Raw genomic sequence first — 23,861 nt, 5'->3', positions numbered from 1 at the left:
CTTGATCAGTTTAAATGAATCAGCTTCCGTTTCACCCAGAGAGAAACGCATTTGTGGTGACCTGGGGAGCTTGTGTGTGTGTGTCGCACCGTGTGGTTTGATTTCAGACAGGGTTCACTGATCATACACACAGGGCTTCATTTCACGTGGATCAATATCGACACGCATGCATGTGCACACAAGCAGTAAACACGGTAACACAAGGAAACAGTATGGGAAAGATTCAATATACAGTAGAGCAGAATATTGGTATAAAAGCCATGGTGGAGTAAAGCAAACAAACATTCATCATTCCTCAGCACTGTATTTACAGTCCGGATCAATCACACTGGTCCAGGAAAGTACTCGTCTCTCGTTCTCTGTCTTTCTCTCTCTCTCTCTCTCTTTATGACTGTTGTCTGTCTGCCTGTCTGTCTGTCTGCCTCTTATCCATGACATTAAAGTATATGGGGGCTTTTAATCATGTAATTCGAGATGATGAAAAGGTCACAAGGATCCCCGGCTGCTTTCTGCCATTTACACAAACTCCAGTCACTCTTACCGCGAGCGAGCGAGAAAGAGCAACAAAGGCAAAGACAAAACAGTGGAACATATGGGAGATCTGTGCCACACACGAAGACAACAACTTGCAACTTAACATTTTGTTAATTAATCTAACTCCCACTTGGGTGGCTTGCCCTCGCAGTCAGAGGCTGATAATGGCAGGGGTGATGGAAACAAAGATTTCAAAGCTTTCGTACTGTTGTTGCAGAGGAGTTCTTCACACATTCTAACACAAATCATGTGCCGAAATGTACTGCAAACGTCTATGCAGAGAATTGATGCCTATAAAATGTCACATTTGGTGAGTAATGTCTCCGTTCGCAAAGGTTTTTCATATTCACAGCTTGACTCACAGTCGATAGAGTATTTCAATGTCATCCCTGCTCTGCGGTGGCTCAGTATGAAAAGGGTGTGTGAAGGTCAAACAGGCCAACTCGGTGCTGTGACCTTCGCTGCTTTTGCCAACAATGTTTTCACTACCTGAACATATTATTCTGCCTAAGCCTTCACCAAGGACTGCATGAAAACACCCACAGGATACATCAGTGGGCTAGAATCTGACCGCAGAATAAGAGGATAAATGTTTGAAACCATTTGGCACTGAAATGATAAGAGTGAGTTTTCAGATGTCTTTTCTATTGTAGTGAACCTTCTGTAATGCTTCGTCCAGGGACTCAAACTTGGATGCACTTTTCAATCAACTCAGCTTGTTCAACTACGCATTTGATCGTAAATAGCAAAAATAAACTTCTGAAAAAGACTGTTTTCCATTATTGTAAAAGGCGGATTTACTGCTCTATTACTTCTGAATGTGCATGATGGAGACTGCATCACATCCTTCTGTCCAAAACTAAATGCTGTACACTCCACTCTGACTACAGAAGCAAATACATCAAAGCAAGATAAAGTAAGCAGCCTGTGCATTTTTATCTTTGAGTTTTTGTCACATTTTGCTGTAATTTATTAGAGATGAAATGGCGGCGGCCTGCTGTGCCTCTTGCTTATCCGTGCTCATCTAACTCACTCGCTAGTATTGAAAGTTGGTAGCTGTTTGTAATCAAAAAATGCATTTTGCACTTAATGAAGGATGGATGTGCTTACGTCCCACCTCCAAACACACACACACACACACACACACGCACATACACGCACACACACGCACACACAAACCAATAAAAAGCACATTACACCACTTCATAGCAACCTCTTTCCTGCCAATTAGAGTCCAGGCTGATCTTAAGCCTCCATCTCTTCCTGTCTGTCCATTCTGCCCGGCCCTTTCACTACAATGGGCCACTTTCCAATTAATGGATCGATGCGGCCGGTACGGACTGCTTTGTACTTAGCCAGTCCAAGCCCCACAATAAGAAACCGGATAATTTGGGAGGATTATAATAATTATTGGCAACAACTCTTGTACTTTTACAATTATGCGTATTAAACATGACATCATTAAGTATCACTTAAGGAGCCAAAGAATATTCTAAGCAGATCTAGCACGTATCAGTGGATGGGGACACAAATGCATATGACCGGCACTTGTTGGCCAATCATGCAAAATATCTCAGAGACTTGGTAATTTAGAATGTGTGTATTGATTGGCTTGTATGTGTCAAGAAGCCTGAGAAACAAATGTTATTGTATCGCCTCCTATTACCTTTCAATTCCCTCTTGTGGGAGTTGAACTGAAGTACTGAAGTGAACTGAATTGACCTGAATTGAACTGAATTGAACTGAATTGAAGTGCAACATATTGTGTGTTTAACGTCCGTTTCAAACACACAATATATCATCGATCTCTAACATACAGATCTTTGACCTCGGACATTCATAGTCACACTGAACCCACTGAATAACTCAATGCAAGGCCATTAGGTCAACGCAGCAAATGTTGCCTTGGCCCGGATTGGCGCGAAGTGTATGATGCTGAAACTGGATTACATGTTGTATCTGGTTGGGAAGGAGGCTGGGGAAGTGTGTGGGAAAGTGCACTCTCCTCTATTCCCATTGAGGCTCTATGACTGACTCTGCAGACACTGGGCCGATTGAGACAAATGGGGCCAGAATGTTGGAGTGCTTTTCTATTCTTAGGCTGTGTTGGGGCATTTTGAGCCCTGTTCATTTCTCTGTGGGCATATTTTGTGTTGCTTGTGTGTGTGTGTGTGTGTGTGTTTGCATGCTTCTGTTTGATATGTTGATATGGGTGGCGAACTGGGAAGCAATTGCAGGTTCTCTTTCACACATCATTGGACAGCAGGCTTTTACTCACAGGAAGGAGAATACACCCACCTCCCTCTATGTACCCTGCAAGGTATGATACATGCATTCGTCCTTTCCTGTCTTCGAAAATACCTAGAGCTCACACTGTGTGTATCAACATGCATGTGTTTATCTACGCCAAAAGGTGTGAACATTTTCAAGAGCTCTTACTCAGTCGGTCGAAGATATCTTTAATGTAATATGTGTAGTCTGTCTATAATTGGTGAGGTTCAGCTTCTACAAGGGAAGTTTCTCAGGTTTATTCTCTTGGCTCACAGAGATCAACAGCAGTCACATGGTAAGAGTGTGTAAAGGACGAAAGAGGGTGAAAAATAGGTTGGGAACGCAGAGAAATACAGAAGGGTGGCAGGAAAGGTGTGAAATAGAAGATGACAAGGAAAAGGGTGAGCAAAAAGTGAGAAGATAATAAAGGAAGCAGGGAAAAAGGGCGTGGAAACGAGATAATAATTAGACCGTATTGATTACCCAGTGTCTAAGGAGCAGTTGTAAGTGATCAAATCTAATTAGCTGGTCCTATAAGTCTTCCTGTAGATAACAGGCCGATCAATCAATGGGCCAAAGTGAACTCGATGCCATCACAGTCCACTGCCTGCTAAATATCTTCCCCCTGTTCCTAATAACTTACAACTTCGAGAGATCCAGTCCAAATGACTTTCAGACATGTAGGTAAGGTTTAGAGACAGATTTCATCCCCGCTGCAACAAATGGACACTGATCCATCAGCACAGGAGATCATCTAATACTCTAATACTGGCGCAAGTCTACAAAATACCACACAGACTCTCAGACATAATCTTACAGTATGCGGTGGCTAATGGTATGATGTGGTGCAGCAGCCACAAATGAGCAGGATTAATAGTTTTTATGTTGTGAGGCATTGTTATATAATGGAGACATAATAAAGAAAAGATAAAGCAGATATCTCACCTGTGGCGTGTGATTCATGTAAACCTTCCAGCATTTACTGCTTTATTTCAGCTTATTTCGGCAGAGGAGGGGTGATGCAATTCCAGTGTAACAAAGCAACAAACAACTGCACCCAGTCTTCTTCCAAATAGACTTTGCTGAAGTCTATTTCTCAGTCCCAAGAGGATTTCAAGGTTTTTTTTGTGTTTTGTTCCAATCAAAATCACTGTTGTTGCTGACTTTTGCCCCATCAATCAGAAGTTTTAGACGTTCAGCAAATTCACAAAGTTTTTATAGATCTGTATGACAAACAAACACAGGCAACACGCATAGAACAACCTTTCTTCTCGTGACAGTAGGCATTACTGTCATCATCAAGATTCTAAACATCATCCAACGTTTACATCAGTTAGTTTAGATGAACAAATTTAACTCAGTATATTGGTAAAGGCAAAATTAACAAAAACTGGATTAAGTCATTCCGTTACGCCTGATAATCAGCTTCTACACCCCAGACTCAAACTTCTGTGTGTGCCCGTTACTTTAAGAGTGCTGCCAGAGACGAGCATGCACCCATTACACCCAGCTGCTCTGCACTTCACTCTCACAGTATGTGATATGAAAATAAAGACACAAAGACAAACAAACACATGAATGTCTGTTATTGCTTAATCCTTTGCCTTTAACGTGTTCCATTCACTGTTTGCATTAATATTTATGTTACCAACTTTTTTTAATTAAGTGAAATGAAACTCAACATCACAGTTTCTTCACTTATGTGTTTTATGCTGCAATCAACATTTGATATGAATCACCACTTCCACGTTACTTAGATTTGAACAAACCGGTTTGTGTAGGTGGCTTGTGGTGGCTTGATGAGCTGAATGTGCTTCAGGAGCAGCTACCAACAAGACAGTCTGCTCCATGACTAATGTGTTTCTGGTAAAGTGAAAAATGACAAAAAAATGCAGTTTTGTTGCATTGAATTCCGCGATCGCGCAATTGTAAAAAGTTGGAGGGACTGAAACTTTCACCAACCACACATTGTGTTATTAAATGTGTCTTCTGATCAAGGCAACCATCTCCCCCTATGATTTATTTGCTCCATTTGCCGTCCTTACTTATGGTCATATTCAGGCATTTCCTCATAAGCTGTTTGTCGCTCAGACCCCCGCCCAAATGATACACAAACCCCATGACGATAGTTTCATTGCAGCTTTTTAACGCTCCTTTCAATCACCTGAGAAAAACTTTCATTGTCACCCAAATCAAAAAACAAACTGTCAAAAACAAACTGTCACAAGATGGCAGGTTTCCATTACAATCAACTTCAGTTTGCAATAAGAGAGAAGAAACCCTCACTGGACAAAGTAACTAACTAAATAAATAGATAATTTCATGAAAGGAAATAAAATGTATACACAAAAATGAATCATACGAAATAAACTAACAAATAAATGTGTGATTAGCGACTTAAAATGAGTAGCGACCTTTCCGGACTGAAGTACAACCCAGGCTGAATTCATCCGACCGTGTCTGCATGTGATATAACTGTCACTGCCATTATGTGATGAGACTGTTTGTATTTTCATGGAAATTCAGTGGGGCCTGTTGTAAATGTGCTGCTTCGTTATAAAGCCAGTGACTCTATTCCCACACAATAGTCTCATGAAACATGTTAATCACGCTTCATCAAGTAATTTATAATCCAGCACTGCTCTCTATCTCTTTGTGTTGATTGGATGAAAAGCAGCTAAATCACATGTTGGAGGCTTTTTTATGCAGTGACAGCTTGACCTTTCCATTGCATATTCAAAGCTCTCCAGCAAATATGATACAATATCCATAATTAATATGTATCAATGAATACTCATCACCTTTCATGTTGGTTGACCACAACAGTGTCATTAGAGGTGCTTACTTAGCAGCCCAATGGAGGACGTTCAGGTTAGCTCAGGTTCCTTTGAGCACACTGAAGGCTTCGTCTGCCCTGCCAGAGCATGAGTGGCAGTTACCACGGCTCCTGCAGACCATAATGCAGATCACATGATGAATTTGTATTTATATTACTTGTTCTTTGGTTTGCCATGCTTTAAATGCGATAATATCCATATCTTCCAGCTAATCATCTCGACTGAACAGTTGATTTTACTGTGTGTGTGTGTGTGTGTGTGTGTGTGTGTGTGTGTGTGTGTGTGTGTGTGTGTGTGGGAAAGCACACCCATGACTTTGTGCTGTGGCCTCTGGACGTAATATCCTGCATTATGTTAAGTAATGTGCTTGCCGCAACCTTCATTCTGAACAACCCACTGTGTCAGAAAACACCATGGGAATGATGGAGCTAACTTGTTATTGTGGCCCTGCAATCTTTGTCTTTTATGTCTGCAAATGACCAGTGTGGTCACATGTCTGAGGTCCTTTTTCCATGGTACAAGTCGGACAGCTGGTTTAAAACATCAGCGTGTATTTGGACAATTAGAGCCTTGGAATAGTTCTTCAGTTAGCTCCGTTTCTAAAAGCTGGCATTTAATTCTGAGCGCTTAATTGTTTGTAAAAGGCTTGAAAGAGCTCACAGGGATTAATAAAGTCTGAGAGCTGGTCAACAAAGTGTTAAATCCTTGAACACCCACCCCTGCTCCCCCTCACACCCACAGACAGACACACACACATTCAAATTAACAACAGGTGATCTTACACTCTCCTAAATGTCTATTTTACGATGCATGAAAAATCAAATGATGGGCTAAACTAAATCCTCCATTAAAAGCTTCCTTGAAAGGCTCATCTTAATGAGCATACAGTAGCACACAATAATCTGGTAACCAAAAATACAATTCTATGCATGTAATTGATTTATTAATGGACTGATTAAGCCATTATTGAATGAGTCATCTTGATCTAATTAAAGGACAACATTATCCATAAACTGTTCCGATGTTGACCAACATCCCCTCCAGTGAAGATTTACAAGAAGCTGCAACATGGAAAGCGCACGACGACAGCTTTCCAGTGAAATCAAATGAAACAAATTTCATTACGAGTGTTTCAGTCACGGATCCCACGTCATTAAAAACAGAACACAATATTGGAAATCTAGACTGTCTGCTCACCAGCTGCTCTTAGTTATCCTCAGCTTAAACTTGCTTAAAGAGAAACCTAAAATAACATGTGAAGGGGATGAGCAGCCAGTTTAAATCCTCTTTCAGCCACAACAAGCTGCAAACTAAATTCATAATTATGTAATAATGAAAAAAAGTACCTACGGTGGAAAGACTTAAGTTGAAATGCTGTCAAATTAAGCTTTTATTACACACAATAAACTACAGCTCCACGCTCCGCTGTCTGAAATCAACGGTAGGCAAGAAAGAAAATCTGAAATCCTGTTCACTAGGAAACAAGAGTCTTACTGGAAGAGGTCTTGACCTCAGCTCCACTCTGTTATTTCAGGCCCCCATTGAAAAGAAAAAGAAATATTCTCCTTTATTAATGTGAACACCACTCACGGTGATTTTAGGCCTTGTTCTAATGCATATTTCAATATCTTCAGCAACCTTACGTGGCTGCAGTTTATCTTTTTAAGAACACGGCGATGACAGCAACCCACCAGCCAATTCAGTGGGAGCAGGCGCCTCTGAAGTCGGCACACATGAAACTTTTCCCTCTGTAAAGATGTGCGACAGACAGAGCGTTTGTTCTCCTATCAACACAATCCATATCTGTGGCAGTTTAGCCCCAGGAGTAAATGATGAATTCTGCTTTTGGCATAGATATTTATTACAACACAGAGAATCACTAACGCAGCACTTTGCCAGCTCTCCTGAAATAGTAAATGTGCACCCCCCCTCTTCAGACTGTTGTCTGTAGACACATTCTACCAGCTGGTGTGGGTCGCTATAACTGAAATCCGCCCTGTGATTACTGATATAGCAAAAGATGCAAAACAGATAAGACTTTATGCTTCTGCTAATATGACAAAAGTCGTAAAAGAAATAGATACTTGGCTGTTAACTGTAGTTCTGAGTCAGGGTTGACCTCCATCCCCCTAATTTATCCAAATGTGGCTCAGCCCATGCAAAACCAGAGGCCCCACAGAGGCAACACACCTGCTCGCACTCAACATATCAAAGCAGACACGCATGAACATGAATACAGTCATATAAGCAAAGCAGAGGTGTGCCAGGTGAGCGAAACGTCCATGTGAGTCATACTAAACATCTAAACCAGAAGAAATTCAAAAAGTGATCATCTGGTTTATGTAATATAGAAATTCTCAAGGAAGTCTGGTGGGTTTCTTTTACACCCTCCTGCTGCTTCATATGCTCTGGCAGCAAATGGTGAAAAAGAGGCGCTAAGCAAACATTAATATACTGTTTGCATGGATATTTTTCAAATTAATTTCATAAATTAATCAGTACGTTCAGAAACAATGGCCGGTTTGCTTTTTAGCTGCTTCCATCATTCTGAAAATGGAATCTTAAAAGAGTGTAAGCTCATTTTAATATCTGACCCGACCTATTTTATGAAGATAAGGCCTATTTATTATTGATTCCTGTGGTCGTTTGGTGCATAATGCACTCCATTTACAACAATCTTTGGGTATTATATTACTGGCTAGGTGCACGCAGTCTGAAAATGAAATATTACTTAAAGATTTATTGATTCGTTTCAGTAAAAGCAACATTTATTATAAAACAAGTTAGATGAAAAAAAGCAATTTGTTAACTCTGCTATGACTTTTGACGATGATTTTTGTAAATAAATGGAATATAGTGATCAAACATCCACAGAGGAAGAATCTTACACTGGAACTGATTGAAGTATCTAAGTCAGTATGCTCATGACTTAGATAAACATTCCATTTAAGGTTCTAGAAAAACAAGTGTTTGCAGCTGTACAATCTCAAAATGCATGTTTGCAGTTTTGCTGTCATCAACTGTGTCAAATATCAATCACATCAGACTTGACTAGTAAGCTTATAGCATTTCATAATTGAGAGTTGAATATGCATGAAAAGTGCTTTAGTTTGTGGGTTAAGGAGAGGAATGGAGGACATAAAAAACATTAAAGAGCCAATTATTCCATTTGATCTGATAGAGGAAGAACAGTGGCGTAGATGAAAGCAGCTTCTGTATTTCCCCAAACCCCTGAGTGGAGAGGCCAGGCACAGATCAACACAAACAGACACGCACATGTGTTTAATATCAATACATGCATAACTGCACATACACGCACACATCTACATACGCCTGTGCTCACTCTCTCTCTCTCTCTCTCTCTTTCTCTCTCGCTCTCACACACACATACACAGCAGATGGTGCATGTCTGGTTTCACTTCAAGGTGACCTATCTATGTATACTGGGTCAGTGGTGATGAGGTATCTGAGCAAAGGAAGAGGTGGGAAAAGAAGGAATAGAAGATGGGAAGGTTATAGACAGGGAAAGTGTCCTTACACCCGGGTTCAGCATGACAGCGAGGGCTTTGAGATTATGTGCTTTTGTCCAAACTGTTTAACTCCAGTTCCTTCCAGCCTCTTTTTTAAGTGTGTATACTGTGCATTAACATTCTGTAAGGCCGGCTTTAGCATTAATCAGCTAGCACCACAGAAAAAACAATCACACATAATCTCAGGCTGTAAATCCTGCTGACCTACTCCAATGCACAGATAAACTCTCCTTCCAACCTCAGTCTTTTAAAGACACACGCCTGGGCTCCGGCAATTTCTCCCACTGTGCTCTCCCTCCCCTGCAGCCAATCTGATTGGTTCCTCCCACAGCAGCACCCAAGCCTCTCCACCTGAGAGTACATCGACTCAACGTGTCAACGTGACCTCAAAGAGGACGTTTTCACACAGTGTGTGGATGGGGGGGGTCTGTATTACCCCATCAATCTGAGAATAAAAGGAGATGTGAGGAGAGTGGAGGAAAGGAAAGCAGAGTAAAGGAAAGGAAAGGATGGCATGAGGGCAAAATATGAGTTCCATTAATCATCTCTGCAGTGTTGTGAGTGTATAAATAGCGAGATGTGTTCAGAGTTATCACTGAGCCAACGCTTCCATCGTGGTACTTCATTTATTAAGACTGCTTTCCGATCAATACAGCAGACATATACACTCTGTGCTGTTGACAAGATAATCTCATCATCGTGAATTTGGCTTGGGTCGTCAGTAACATGAGCAATTGCAACGGTTATCCGAGATGACAAGAGCAGAGGGAAAGGGAACGGGAATCCAAAAAGGGAAAAGAAAGAGTGAGTGAGGGAAAGAGAGAGAGGGAGAGGGAGAGGAAAGCACTCTAGCTGTTTTACCAAACAATGCTCAGAGCCATAGATAATGAAACATTTCAGGACCAAACAAAGCAAAGATCAATATGAAACGGAGCAAACCGGCAATTGATCTGAGCGTTAAATGCCCCCAAAAAGATTTCTTTATAAGACATAGACCCAGCGAGAGTCCAATTGAGTACATCTGCGCCCCACAATAGAAAAAGATGAGTCCGTGCATATACTGCTTTCAATACACCATTAGCACTCAGCGTCACCGCTGCTACCCCCGAAGAGAAGACACAGTCAAGACATTTGACGACCAATCTTGTGTGCCCGCCACTTAGCAGAGTCTTTTGTTTAGGAAATAACATCTGAGTGCCGACTCATTCGCCACTGTTGCCGCAAACAGATAACAGCCAACTGCAAAACACAGTGGCTGTCAATTCCCCTCAGACCCAGACAGGGCTTCAGACAAGGGAGTCAGATTTCAAACTGTGCTACAGAAATAAGGGGAAACCAAAGACACAGTGGGATTGCTCCTATTAGAGAGCATGGAGGACCTCTCAGACACAGCTGTCCCCGCACGCACATCCATATCCACATACACACAAACATGCAAACATACACTGGCAGGATTACACTGTTTTGAGAAAAAAAATACTCTCAGGATCTCAGATTGCAAAGCAGGTCTGTAGGTTGTGCTGTAATGTATTCCAGCTGCTGTATACGAGAGAAGGAAATCAGCTTTACGGTGGCTTGTTTTGACAAGTAGTTAGGTGAGATTGGATGAAATGAGATGGTATACATGGTATATACCTCGGATCAATTAATCACACAGCTGATGGCGTAGAAGCTGCGCCGGACTGTAAAAGGCAAGGACGAGCGAGGACCGAGGGAGAGAGAGGGGCAGGGAGTGGGAAATATCCATCCCCTCATTCTAATGAGATAGAAGGTGAGGAGAGATTCACATAACTCATTCTTTGAGCTGTGTGTTGTTTCAACAGTACATGCCTAGGGGGCACAGTGAAGGAGGATGTGGCAGAAATAAAAGCTCTCTGAGGTTGGACGAGTGCCAAGACACGGCAGAGCTAGTTCCACTTTGTTTGACTTTGAAAGTGTTTGATTTACAGCAAGGAGACCCCGCTGCTGGCAGTTCAAAGAAAACACAGCCATGCCATGTCCACCTATGTAGGCCCCTGTGTGCAGTGCATTCCAGCGCACATTGCTATGAGGTCAGCTTCATCTTAGCCTTGCTGAAGCTTAAGCACCCCGCTGCTCAAAACGTTAAGTCTAAAGACCCCAGGAGATAAGGGGCCTCAGGGGGCAGCAGGGCCCCGCAGCGAATCCTATTCCAATATGAGAGAACCGGCATCACTTGTGCTCCACAGCACAGCTGGTGGTAGCACAGGTGCACATCTGTGTGAACTGGTGCAGACGCGTACACGGATCCATGGCACATTTGTTTACAGTACGGAAGGTTTTGCTTTGTTTTGTGACCTGTGTTGATGCCAGGTTAGATTCTAGTGCCTGCGTTGTTTTGAGCACAATTCCAGAAAATAATGGAAAATCTACTGGCGGCACACACAGAATTGTTTTTTTTGCAATGGGTTTTGCAATTCTGAATTAATTTACAATAAAAGAGGAAAATGCGATGCAGTAGAAGGATTGTCAGGTTGAATTTGCACATTTCCATCTGAGGCGTAGGCGTGTACTTGCAAGAAAACAAAAATACGGTCACCTGACAATATCAGCAGGGTTATGAAAACAAGATACGCTGTCGCACAAGGAAACAGTGGCAGCAAACAAAATGACTCACAAGAAAAGCAAACGCAGTCAAGTCCTCAGCAGCCATGCAATAACAGAATAGAAAACATGTCTCGGAGTAATAATTCACTCAGAATGGGACTTGATCTGATGCCACTTAAGATGGCAGTTTGCCTATGAGCGCAAACCACACTAAATAATGGCACTGCTACTCAAACAAAATGACATATTCTGAAGCTCCTATGTCAGGGTAACAGGCAGAGAAATCTCAATGAGCCATCACACATACACACACACACATACACAATCTTGGACATTGATGCAAGAGTGAATGTGCACCCACTGTCCACAGTCTCATTATCATGGCCATGTCATCTGCAATAGGCTGCTTCCTATTGAACCAAGCAAATTGGTTTAATGTGTCCAGCCAATCTGTCTATCTGGGGGTCAACCCGTTTGCTCATATCCTGTCTCTCTACCGTCACACTTGTATTTTGTTGCTGATGTTACAGGTGGCTGAATGCTTCGTACACAGTTATATTTGGGATTTGTCCCACTTTTTGTCTTCATTCTTCTGACTCTTTTAATTCACCTATTTAGTGAATGAAGCCATCATGGAATATTAACTGACTGTGTTTGTACAAATGTATTCACATAACGATTTATTTGACCTTAAAGTAGTTTAGAAAATGTTCTGCTGAGAATCATGTCGAATGGTGGAAATTGCCAGAGTTCTACATGCTTTGTGTTTAATTATTTATGATGGTATTGGATTTTTGAGAACGTGATGAATAAAATATTCACTTTCGGTATATTTATACCATGTTTCTGTATATGGAATATTAATCAGGCAAGTCTTCAAAGAACAGTGCTAAAGTTCCAGCCTGAGTATTTCACGTCTTTCAGCAGAAAAAAGTGATAAATAAAGAGACATGTCTATTTCCTACTTCCTGCGAAGAAGATTTAATTCACTTTTCCAAAAAATCATATCCATAACATTAGCAATGTGAGAGATGCCTTAGGTCATCCCAAAGTTCTCTGTCGCCTAGAGCACTGGAAACTCTTTCAGGCAGATAGTGATACAAGAGTAAGCAGGATGCGAGAGGATGTTGGCAGAAAAACAATTACAGGAAAAGTAGATTATCCAAAATGGAACAATGCAGCCTCAGATTCTGCTTATATCAGGGGGTCAGTGGCTTCTGTTTCCTACTTACCCCTCCCTTCCCCATACTCATGACTACGTAGACAAAGACCTTCAGTGTCTGTCGTGACATCTACCGCTGGCCTCTGATTTGTTAAACTTTATGATTTATTAATGGGAGAGGAGGCAAATATAGCTTCTGGGTTGTACTGCATGTATCGCTGCGGCATTGACGTACTGACAAGTCTGTGAAGAAACAAACACCACTACAAACACCACGGCCAAGTAACGGTAATAAATGAATCAATCGACTGTTCCACATGTGTTCTTTGACTTTACAGAGATAACATATTCCAATTCTGGTCCCCTGAGCAACACTGAGGTCTGACTGGAGGAGGGGGGTCAGGTAAAACTGTCGATTAATAATTCAAAATTTCAGTGTGTAGTGTTATGCACAGTAGCAGCAGGTTTATTTGAAGGAATATCAAAAAAAACACCCTGAGGCTAACCAATAAAGTCGTCTTTTAATGTACTGTCAAGCTAAAATATCTGGCCTTGAGGCCCAAAGAGCACAACTTGGTTTCAGAGACACACAAATTATAAACGCATTCGTGAACCATCTCTCACTCCAATAAATGGCTGTTTGTGCTCTGAGCTGCTCGGCCCTGTCTGCAAGCAGCCGTCGGTACACACAGGTTTACCAAACTCATTACATAGGAAGATCCACAGGAGTGGCGTTATCTAAAGATGAAGCGAGCGAGAGAGGAATGAAATAAAGAGCTCTTCTCTATTCATTGCCTCAGTGTCCACTGGAGTGTGGGAGCAATTTTAATACAATATAAAATAGAGGATTTGATAAGAATTTTCTGTTGAATCTTTAAAAACAGCCTTAGCTCAGTTAGGTGTTCGTTGGAGTGTGTGCGCAAGTGTGCAAGTGTGTGTTTGTGGAAGGGAGGATGTTTCAAGGTTCGGACAAATGCAAGATTGTCATGCTCATAAAAAAAGAGGAGCTCTGTCACGGAGGCTGCCAGCTAAAGGCTTAAATCACATGCCTGGAATACACAATGACTCCTTACATACACACACACACACACACACACAATCTCCCTAAATTATGCAGAGTGCGCCCATTCCTGGAAGCATCCATTTTCAGCATCTGCTCTTGCTCCATTGTTGGCATGCATATGCTAAATGTAAACAGATCAAAGGAGTGAAAATTTCATCTCCTATATTGTATACACACTGCTTTAATTATCACAAACAGACCTCTTAGTGGCTTTTCCAGCCTTCATTTATATTCAGCCAACAGGTTTGTGGCTGCCAGTCACTTTGAGAAGTCTCTGAAAGGCTTCTGTTTATTATGAAACGTTACAAGAGATTTTTGTGCGACATTTTTAATTCACATGCGGTGACACTGTGAGAGACAATACTGTCAGCGTGCCAACTCCTGAAAAATGTGTTGTATTCCACATGTTCAGTTTACGTAATCGCGGCTGACATTCTTCACTGAGGGAGCAGGAGCCTCTTTACCGGGCGATAAAGACTTGAGACTGGCACCCCTTTTGTCCTTGGCACCCTCATTTCAATGGCACTCAAGGCAGAATGCTGCCACCTAAAGGCAGCTTTGACAGCCTCTCCGTCTCCCCCCCTCTGCCTCTGTACCACCTGCACCTTATTAACATGGATGGCCTCCCACCGAGAAAGGGTTCAGTTTAATTAAAGTTTGGTGGTGAATCAAATTAAAACAGTCAAAACTTATCAAAACAAATCAATATGATAAATTATGGGCCATTTAAAAGTAATGACAGAGGAGCCATTAAATGTTTAGCGAAAATGAGCGTCTACAGAGAGGGCAGGTTCTCCCCGAGGTAACAAAGTGTAACTTACAAACATGTCAGTGAGCGAGCCACAGCCCGCCACTGCTGCTGATGTCAGGGGGACAAAATCCTAAAACGTTTTGGAGACAGAGCAGCACGGGCACACTCGTTGGAGCAAATCACTGAAATCCCTTCTTCCTGCGCACTGAGGAATTTTGCAGAGGATTGGCTTTAACCTTGATTCAACAGTAAGTAATTCCCTTCAACGCCTTAAGCGGAATTAGGCATCATTACGTATCATCCATCTCCTTACCCCAGGAATTCTCTTTACAAATGAAATGAAGCTCTCCACTTGGGCCTGTGCCGGCACAGCGGTGACAATGATAAGGCCGGCAGAGCTGTGCTGATATGTTCATATTATTCCCTTCTCCCAGCTAGAGACCAATCCCAGCCTGTCTGCCAGTGCGCCACTATAAAACATCATTAGAAGCCGGCAGCAGTGTGGAGAGAAACTGGGAGTTACATGGTGCTACAGTAGACCTACTAGGAGCAGATGAAGACAGCAGCACTAAGGTGCCCTTGTGAAACTGACTGAGCGGCACTATAGTCCCCTGCTTTATCCATCTCTTTATTTATTTTTCCTATTCAGCCTCTCGTCCCCTGGCAACTGTAGTGACAGATAGGCCAAGCGGCCTTGGGATCGATGGAAGGGGAATTCTGTCTTTGTTTCCTGACATTTTTCCCATAGCCACTCTCTTCTGACTCAGGTTACTTACTGTCCACACGAAGGGAGAGAGGAGGAAGAAGGAGGGAGGCGGGAGGACAGCGATACGCTTCTGTATGTCCTCTGAAGAAACCTAATGCCCCAGGCCACGTCCCTCTACACAGGTTTCTGTTGAATAATACAATAGAGCACCCTGCATGCCTGATGCGTCCAAGGACCCTCTGCAAACAAGATACTAAGGAATGTGTTGTTCCTGCTCCTGCTTGCTTCCTTTGACAGTCTGAAGAGGCAGAGAAGAGGAAGTGCACAGAATGGTTGTACAACAGCTACAACAGGCCCTAATTCATCATCACTACATTAGCTGAGACAGCCTGCAGAATGGAGCAGCAATTATTCTGTCCCTCTGATTAGGAAACCTTAACGGTCTTTGGGCTGACCTTTGCCCTATGCAGCTGCGTCATAATAGAAGCAGGACTGAGACTGAGAGTGGGAACAACAGAGAGTGACCATCCTCCCTGGTGGGAACACGTCACATCTGATCACAGTCATCCTCACATCCCTGTCCAGAGCAAAGAGTCTGATAGAGACGATAGCAGAGAACCTAATAGGGAGGAGAACAGTCCGTTCTGATGTAACATTCTCCACTGCTGCTTTATAGTGCCAGGCCAAGGAAAGGGCATAGAAAAAGGATTGTGCCTGCTAATACCGTCCATTATTCCATGCTGCAAACCTAGTGGTGTTCAATGTTTTAAGCAAGCCTTAATCCTTGTCTGACACAACAGACTTTTAATGGGCTTAAGGCCAAAGACACACAGAAGTTATCACGTTACCGGCTTATACGCCCAGGTGCTCCGCACAAAGTCCTATAAAGTAGGCATGGAAAAGAGAACAATCTCACAATCTCAAGGAGTTAAAATCACACAAACGAGCCACAAAATTGTTGAGCTGTAGAAGTTAAATTAATAATGTCTTTATAAATGCTTATCAATGTAACACATAGATTCTGAATCTATTATAATTAGTCAAATTTGTCTCAAGAACCTGAATTAAATATCAATCACGTCACATAAATGACTTGTTGGAAAACTGTGTGTTAACATCTCTTGGAATGATTTGCAAGCCAATGCGGCTCCGTTTATGGAGAGTTTTGCAATTCATCAGCTACCAATGACTGCACAAATCCACAGCATACTAACAATGCATAATTTGGTAAATATGCAGTGTGAAGGAAACTGAATTTTCTGAAGTTCTTTATTGGATTTAGCATGGATATGTGTTCAGAAACCACAAAATCAAATCCTGGATCGTTACATGTACAGATCATATGTAACTAATGCGGGAGAATTACAGTAAATGGCATACGTGGAACTATCGGGACCTCCGCCTTTCAAACATCCCTACTTGTAATTCAACTGCTTTAATACTGTTATGATTAATGAAATAGTTCTGAATGAAAATTTATCTAAAAGGTCTGGCGTCAACTGTGACTTCAGACATAACCAATTTGCGTTAATGTCTTTGGCTGTGCGCTACGAGAGCAACAGCATGACTGTTAAGACCTTCAGCTCACTCCTCCCCTCCCTTCCCGTCTCTCCTTGTGCTCCTGGGCATCTTTTTTTGTGCCTCTGTCCTTCTGTTCTTTTTCTGTTCCTGTCATTTAACCACACGAGGGCCAAACGTTGATACCAAAATGTGTTTTCTGGGCGCTGTGACGTGAAAGTCATGGAGTGGAGTGCAGTTTCTCTTACCTGTATGATGGACATGCGGTTAGTAGGTGTGTCTGTAGTGCTGGTGACTGGGCTTGTGAAGCTGGTGTGGCATCCCACGTGGCCTTGGGGCACGCTGAGGTTATTGGCAGTGGGCTTGAGGTACATGACCTCTGACCTTGGTGAGCTGAGTGGCAGGCGTGTCTGGTAGTCAAAGTACATGGGAGAGGTGGCCAAGGAAGGACTGCTTACCACATTCATCACATTCATGGCATCCCGCTCCTCCACCTCGCTCTGCACCAGCATGATGTCGTTCTTGTTAATCTTCTTCTTCTTGCCTTTTCCCAGCTGCGGGTGCGAATACTCTGCTATTCGACAGTTATAGGTACGGATCTCCTTGTTTTCCCTCTTGCACTTGATCGCTATGGTCACCATGGCAGCCAGTAGCATGATGGATATGATGCTGAGAGTCACAATGAGAGGCAGGGACATGTCCCAGTTGCGGTTGTCCTCATTGATGCGTGGCTCTCCACCAGGCAGAGGTCCATTGTAGGCTTTGATGATGAGCCTGGCGGAGGCTGTGAGGGTTGGTTTGCCATGGTCCATTACTCGGATGATCAGCTCCACAATGGGACTGACATCCTCCCAGAATGGATGGCCTGTGCGCACCTCCCCAGTGATGGGATCAATCTCGAAAAGGTGCTCCTCGTTGCCATCTGAGATCTCATAGGTGAGCCTCCCACTCTCACCATAATCATTATCCACTGCCCTCACGGTGGTTACAATGTAGCCGACACCAACATTTCTGGGCACGTGGATCTCTGCTGTGTCGTTCTGGAGCAGAGGCAGCACAATGACGGGGATGTTGTCGTTTACGTCCAGAACACTGATGCGTACTGTAGCGTTGCTCTCCAGGTGAGGAGAACCTGCATCTTTAGCAAGGACCTTGAAGTCAAAATATTTGATTTGCTCATAGTTGAAGGACCTCACAGCATAGATGGCTCCATTGGCGGCATTCACATTAACATAGGTGTTGACATCACCACCGCTCACATTGGAGTTGATTATGCTGTAGTACACTGTGCCGTTCTGGCCCAGGTCAGGGTCATGAGCCAGAACTGAGCCAAGATACTCTCCAGGTATGTTGTTCTCTGGGATCTGAAGAACATAAACAGACTTGGTGAAACGAGGAACATTGTCATTTTCGTCCAGAATCTTCACAGTGAAGGACTTTGTGGAATTGAGAGGAGGAAGGCCGTTGTCTTTGGCCACAATGGTGACATTGTACTCGTCCTGTACCTCTCGGTCCAGCGGCCTGTCTGTCACCACTGTGTAGAAGTTATCATAGTTTTCCTCCAGTTTAAAAGGAACATTACCCAGCACTCTGCACTGAAGCTGCCCGTTCCTGCCAGAGTCCTTGTCTGTGACACGAACGAGAGCAATGACAGTGCCTGGAGGTGCTGCCTCACTGATGGCTCCCTGTCTCACAGACACAAAGCCTATAGACGGCCAGTTATCATTCCTGTCGAGCACTTTAACAGTGACTTTACAATGGCCAGGGATTGGATTTGGACCTAGATCCTTTGCTTGGACGTCAATCTCAATCACTGGGCTTTCTTCATAGTCAATTTCACCTTGAATCTTGATGACCCCTGTCCTGGAATCTATGGAGAAAAGCTCCCGGATCCTCTCTGGGGCATAGCCACTAAAAGAATAGACCACTTGTCCATTGTTACCCTCATCGGGATCAGTGGCGTTTACATCGATCAATACTTTACCAGGGGGGGAATTTTCAGGAATTTCCACAACATATGTGGACTGATCAAACACCGGGCTGTTGTCATTGGAATCAATAACCTTAACATTTATCTGCATGGTACCTGACCTGGGATATTCACCACCATCTGTAGCTGACAGAATAAGGGTGTGATGGCTACGTTCTTCTCTGTCTAATGGCCTTTGAATAACCAATTCTGGGAATTTCGTCCCATCCCCACGGGACTTAACCTCCAAAGAGAAGAGATTGTAGTCATCGCGTGTTATCTGATAGGTTTTCAGGCCGTTTTCCCCTGCATCCGGGTCATGTGCACTTGTCAGGGGAAAGCGTGTCCCTGGGGCTGCATTTTCAGAAATATCAATATCAATCTGATCTGAGGGGAAAACGGGTGAGTTATCGTTGATATCCTGAATATCTATTTTGATCATGCAGATCTCTTTATCATTGGCAAACACCTCCATGGAAAGCTGGCACTTCGGGTTTCTCCGACACAATGTTTCTCTGTCAATGCGTTGCTTGGTGTACAGCAATCCACTCTGTGGGTCCACATCGATGAGATACGGGGCCGAGTTCTCCAGCACCCTGAAGTTGGCTTTCTTACCCTGTCCTCCCGGCCCACTTTGTTCAAGTCCAAGTCTGGCATCTTTGGCAATGTTCCCAATCACTGTCCCCGGTCCTTGCTCCTCTGGGACAGAGTAATTCAAGTTTTTCAATGTCAGGGCTTGTGCCCATAAGAGGAGGAAAAAGAAAATAGAAAGATACATCCCAGCGTTCGATGAAAAATGCTGATAATGGCTGATGCGTTTATGCTTCCTTTGACCTGTTGATATTTTGTTCAAATTTGGTATTTCTGTTATTGGGGATCAGATGAAGAGTTCTTCTCATCGTGCGATGCCTCGGCATTTGTCTTTATAGATTGTCTTTGCTCTCCGTCTCTCTATCCTTCTCTTCCTGCAATCTGTGGTGCTGAACACCTAATTTATATTCAGCGGAGCACCCAGCCTCATCTGAGCAATAATCGCGATCCACTCTCCACCAGACAGAATAGTCATTGTAAGTGTTCACTCACACCACCTAAGAGAGAAAACAGACAGAAAAAAAAATTGTTACCTGTGTCAGTTAGACAGTCAATTAAAAAACAGACTCAGCTCTCTCTTTCTCTCTGCCAGGAAGAAATCAGATCCGCCCGGGCCAAAATGAAACACGCCTCATGTGTAATTCATCTCCACAATTATGGTGGGGAGGGGGGGGGGGAGCTTGTCAATTAGTTAACCTTGGGAAGGGACTGTGCTGTGCCCCGATACACGGGCCACTAATGATTCCTCTTGTAGCTTATTTACCACATGTATTATGATAAACAACATCCAGCATGCAGCTCTTCGTCTGTCTGTGCAATGGGGGAGCAGACACCAAACACGATGACGACCCATCATCGGTACATGACGAGGGTGCCGATTGGAAACTGGAATAGGGAAACTTTAATACTGTAGTAACACTGCGGGCGTAGCACTGACGGCGGCCCATTGTGGCGACTGCTTGAATAAGAGTGTGTATAAAATGAGCCTCTTACGGGCATTAACAAATCCGCATAATCCGGATATTTAAAATGAGCCTTATAAAAAAAAAATCAGAAATGAGCTGCCAACATCAGCACAGCCGTTTCATTCTCTCTCTCTCTATCTCCCCCCCCCCCCCCCCCCCCTCTCTCTCTCTCTCTCTGCACGGATACACGGGTCCTTGGGAGAGCTGTTGCATCCCCATGGCGATGGCAGTGAAATAACCACCGTTTGCAAATGATCAACAGACAATTGACATGACACATACAGAAGAGAAAAACAAACTTACCTACCGGAGGGAGGAGGAAAGTGCTGCGATAGTCCCGGGAAAAAATGCAGATGTGCAAAAAAAAAAAAAAAAAAGGATCAAAACTGCCAGTTCCCGCAAGGTTAACGGAGAGTTTGATCCCTCCGTCACTTCAGTCGGTTTCCACCCCGTATCCTCTTATCGGATGCGGGGAGGGGAGAAGGACGAGGCACAAGCCAAGGATGCAACACACACGCAGGCTACAGTGCACCGCGGTGGAAATAGGAAAAGGGGGGGAGGAAGGAAAAAAAGTGCTCCAGAAAAGTATGACTGTAATGTCAATGAGCTCAAGTCCTCTCCGCTGTGTGATTAGGATGCAGCGGCTCGCCTTCAGCCTTCAGCCCGCAGTGACTCACCGCTCTTCAGCAAAGCAGAAAGAGAAGAAAAGAAGAAATCCAGGTGTGGGGAGGAAAAACACGCAGATCCAGAGAAGAGGATGAGAATAAAAAGCTTTTATACTGTCTGTCTCTGTCTCTGTCTCTCATCCGCAACAGCGCTCAGTGACTGATTTCCTGTAGCGGCATTTGTGTCCTTGTCCGCGTCCCCCCCTTCAACCACCAGCACCACCACCGCTGCCACCTCCAACACCAACACCGCCGCGTCCCAAAAAGTCCACACAGAGGCGGGCAGCAGCCGGAGAGACGCTCGGCAACAACGCCACAAGTACCTGGAGTGTCTGCCCGGGAAAGAGTCACACTGACGCGGGCACGTTTGGTATCTCAGCCGCACCGTGAGCGCTCCTCTCGCTTACTGAACTCCGGACACCGCATGGTGCATTAAACATTGTCGCTGCTGCTGTGGCAGCCAATGGATTTGAAGAGGTGGGAGGAGGAGGAGGGATTCAAACGCCGCTTTACGCGCAGACTACAAATGATTGGTGGCTCCCGGTCCGCCGGTGCTGCATCCCCGGCTCCTTTTTCAAATATCACACTTTTCATTGTTGTTTACAATAAAAGGGAACGTTGGACGCGCTCGCCAAGAGACTCCGGCAGCGCAGCGGAAAGTCGTTTGGAATGTCGGTTTAGTCATTGATCAAAACGACAAAAGCACAGGCGATGCATTCGTTTAAAACACCGACATGTGCCTGGCTCAAGGGAGGAATAAAACCACCCGGCTGTCATTTACATCTTACCCGTTATCCACACATGTATTTATTTGATTGTGAATAAGATATTAGAGAGAATTGAGTTGTTGTTTTTCGAAAAACTGAGACCGTTAGTTTCTTTCTGGCTGTAACCTGAGGAGGACGACGCGTAACAGCCTGCGTGCAACTTGAAGTTACACAGTTTAAACGTTCCTTTTTACGATTCATTTGAATAACGTCATTCTGCAATCGGTTCAATGCGCCGTCATCACGTGTTTAATTATGATAATGTTAGAATGAATGATTCCAGCAGCTGTTTTGTTTACAGCGGACTAATAACGGGGCAAAACCTAATCTCTTTATTTAATTATTTCAAAGGTGAACAGTTATCCTTTGCAGAATTCATTGTACGTTTTGTCTTTCGCTAAATGTAAATGTCCGTCTATTATGGTTGTTGTCTGTCGTCTCATGGTAAGAACAGTAAAGCCAACAGTTTCCCAACTCTGGATTGAAATGGAGAAAGAGTCAGTTCATTTCAGAGTCAACACAAACATCACGCTACCATATTTATACGATTTCATATTTAAAATGCGTCATAAGCCTCAGATCATGGCAGTGGGGATTGAAGTCTATTTGATGTGACTGTCATTTGGTCATTGGGTAATGTTAAGTGTCAGCGTGAAACACTGTCCTTCATTTGTTGCTGCTATCTGAACATGAAGCTCTGCTCCGTGTTATCTTGTAGTCCATCCATGCATGAATGTTGATCTCAACCTCTGTGACTTTCCAGCTGACTTATCTATCTGTCAAGTAGTAAAGACCGGAGTGTCAGACGCATTTCATCCCCACCTGGTGACTGAAGCTCATTAGAATCATTAAAGCTCATTGTTCATAATAATAACATAATAGCCACATTCACAGTAGGCTTGGTGGAGCAATGGAATATGCTAATGAGACATGAGTAGAAATGTCACATCACTGTCTCTCTCTGTATCGTGGAAAATGTTTATAATCCAATGTAGCCTTGAATAAAGTGAGACTGTCTATCGCTGTGTATTTATAAATGTGCTGAATAACCTCGTTGCTTCTTGCATGGTAATGCTACACAATGAGTTTAAACAACGCCTGGGAAAAAAAATACCTGCTGTGATAAAATGTCACCAGTGCTGCCAGAGATAAACTCAGCCATTAGCAGCTTTCTTCATTAGCCCAATTAAATGTCCCTCAGGAAATACCCTGACAGAAAGCGTATTTGGAACGGGCTGCTGGTGAACAACTGCATTAAAACACTATTTCGTAAATTAAATTTCAATCTAATGGCAATAGTCCTTCTTCAGGTGGTAATAAGAGGGAGAGGGCCTCTTCCTGTCGCCACTGTTTAACCCATTTTTGACTCCACTCCATCTCTCACACGCTCCGATTTCACTCCTTCCCTCCAGCAACGGAAAATGTTTTACACTCTTGTACCATGAAGAAATGAGAAATGTCAGCCATGAAGGGAAATGTTATTGTAGTGTAATTTTCACAAGTTTTTCCTCTACTATCTCTATGTAAACAGTCTGGAAAACAATCAGCGTTGACTTTTATACATCACAAGATTTGCCAATTCCAATCCCCAATTTCAACACCTCTTTCCATTTTCATTTCTGTCTGTCCTCCACACAAAAGTGTGCAACTTTTCTGAGTGGTGGCCTTCTTCTTCTTCGATTGTTATGTCGGAGGTGCAAGGATACCAACACTTTGCTGGTCATTTCAGTTGGATCTGATTCAACTGACTCACAACCCAATTTGAGTAACTCCACCGCCGCTTTCCCTCCCTGTGCTGCATTTATAATGACAAAAAAGCAAAATGTGCCGTGTGAGCCCCAGGAATCTGTCTACATTCACTCTGCGGTTCGTTTGCTACTTCGATCTTTACAACAGAAAGGATGGGAAGCCTCGGTGCTTTAAATACCTGATCTGATTTAACAGTTTCATCAAGCCTCAACACAACA

General features: G+C 43.4%; 1 protein-coding gene across 6 annotated transcripts in view; it reads right to left on the bottom strand.

Moving 5' to 3' along the window:
• The window catches only part of pcdh17 (protocadherin 17), a 51,224-nt gene extending 29,686 nt beyond the window's left edge, over positions 1-21,538 (bottom strand). For 2 of the 6 annotated variants that reach the window (XM_076155767.1, XM_076155771.1), the window contains exons 1-2: positions 20,766-21,538; positions 17,186-19,994 (exon numbers count right to left, since the gene is read on the bottom strand). In XM_076155767.1, coding sequence (XP_076011882.1) covers positions 17,186-19,684 — 2,499 coding nt within the window. In that variant the 5' untranslated portion in view covers positions 19,685-19,994; positions 20,766-21,538. The remainder of the gene's footprint in view (positions 1-17,185; positions 19,995-20,765) is intronic. The other 4 variants (XM_076155772.1, XM_076155773.1, XM_076155769.1 and 1 more) reach the window with 3 other exon arrangements.
• Positions 21,539-23,861: the final 2,323 nt, after the last annotated feature.

The sequence above is a fragment of the Genypterus blacodes genome, unplaced genomic scaffold, assembly GCF_046128005.1.
Source record: "Genypterus blacodes isolate CSIRO-AG114 ecotype Tasmania unplaced genomic scaffold, CSIRO-AGI_Gbla_v1 ptg000067l_1, whole genome shotgun sequence".
Classification (NCBI taxonomy): domain Eukaryota; kingdom Metazoa; phylum Chordata; class Actinopteri; order Ophidiiformes; family Ophidiidae; genus Genypterus; species Genypterus blacodes.
Note: the sequence above shows the minus strand (reverse complement) of the source record. Positions and strands in the feature narration are given on the sequence as shown.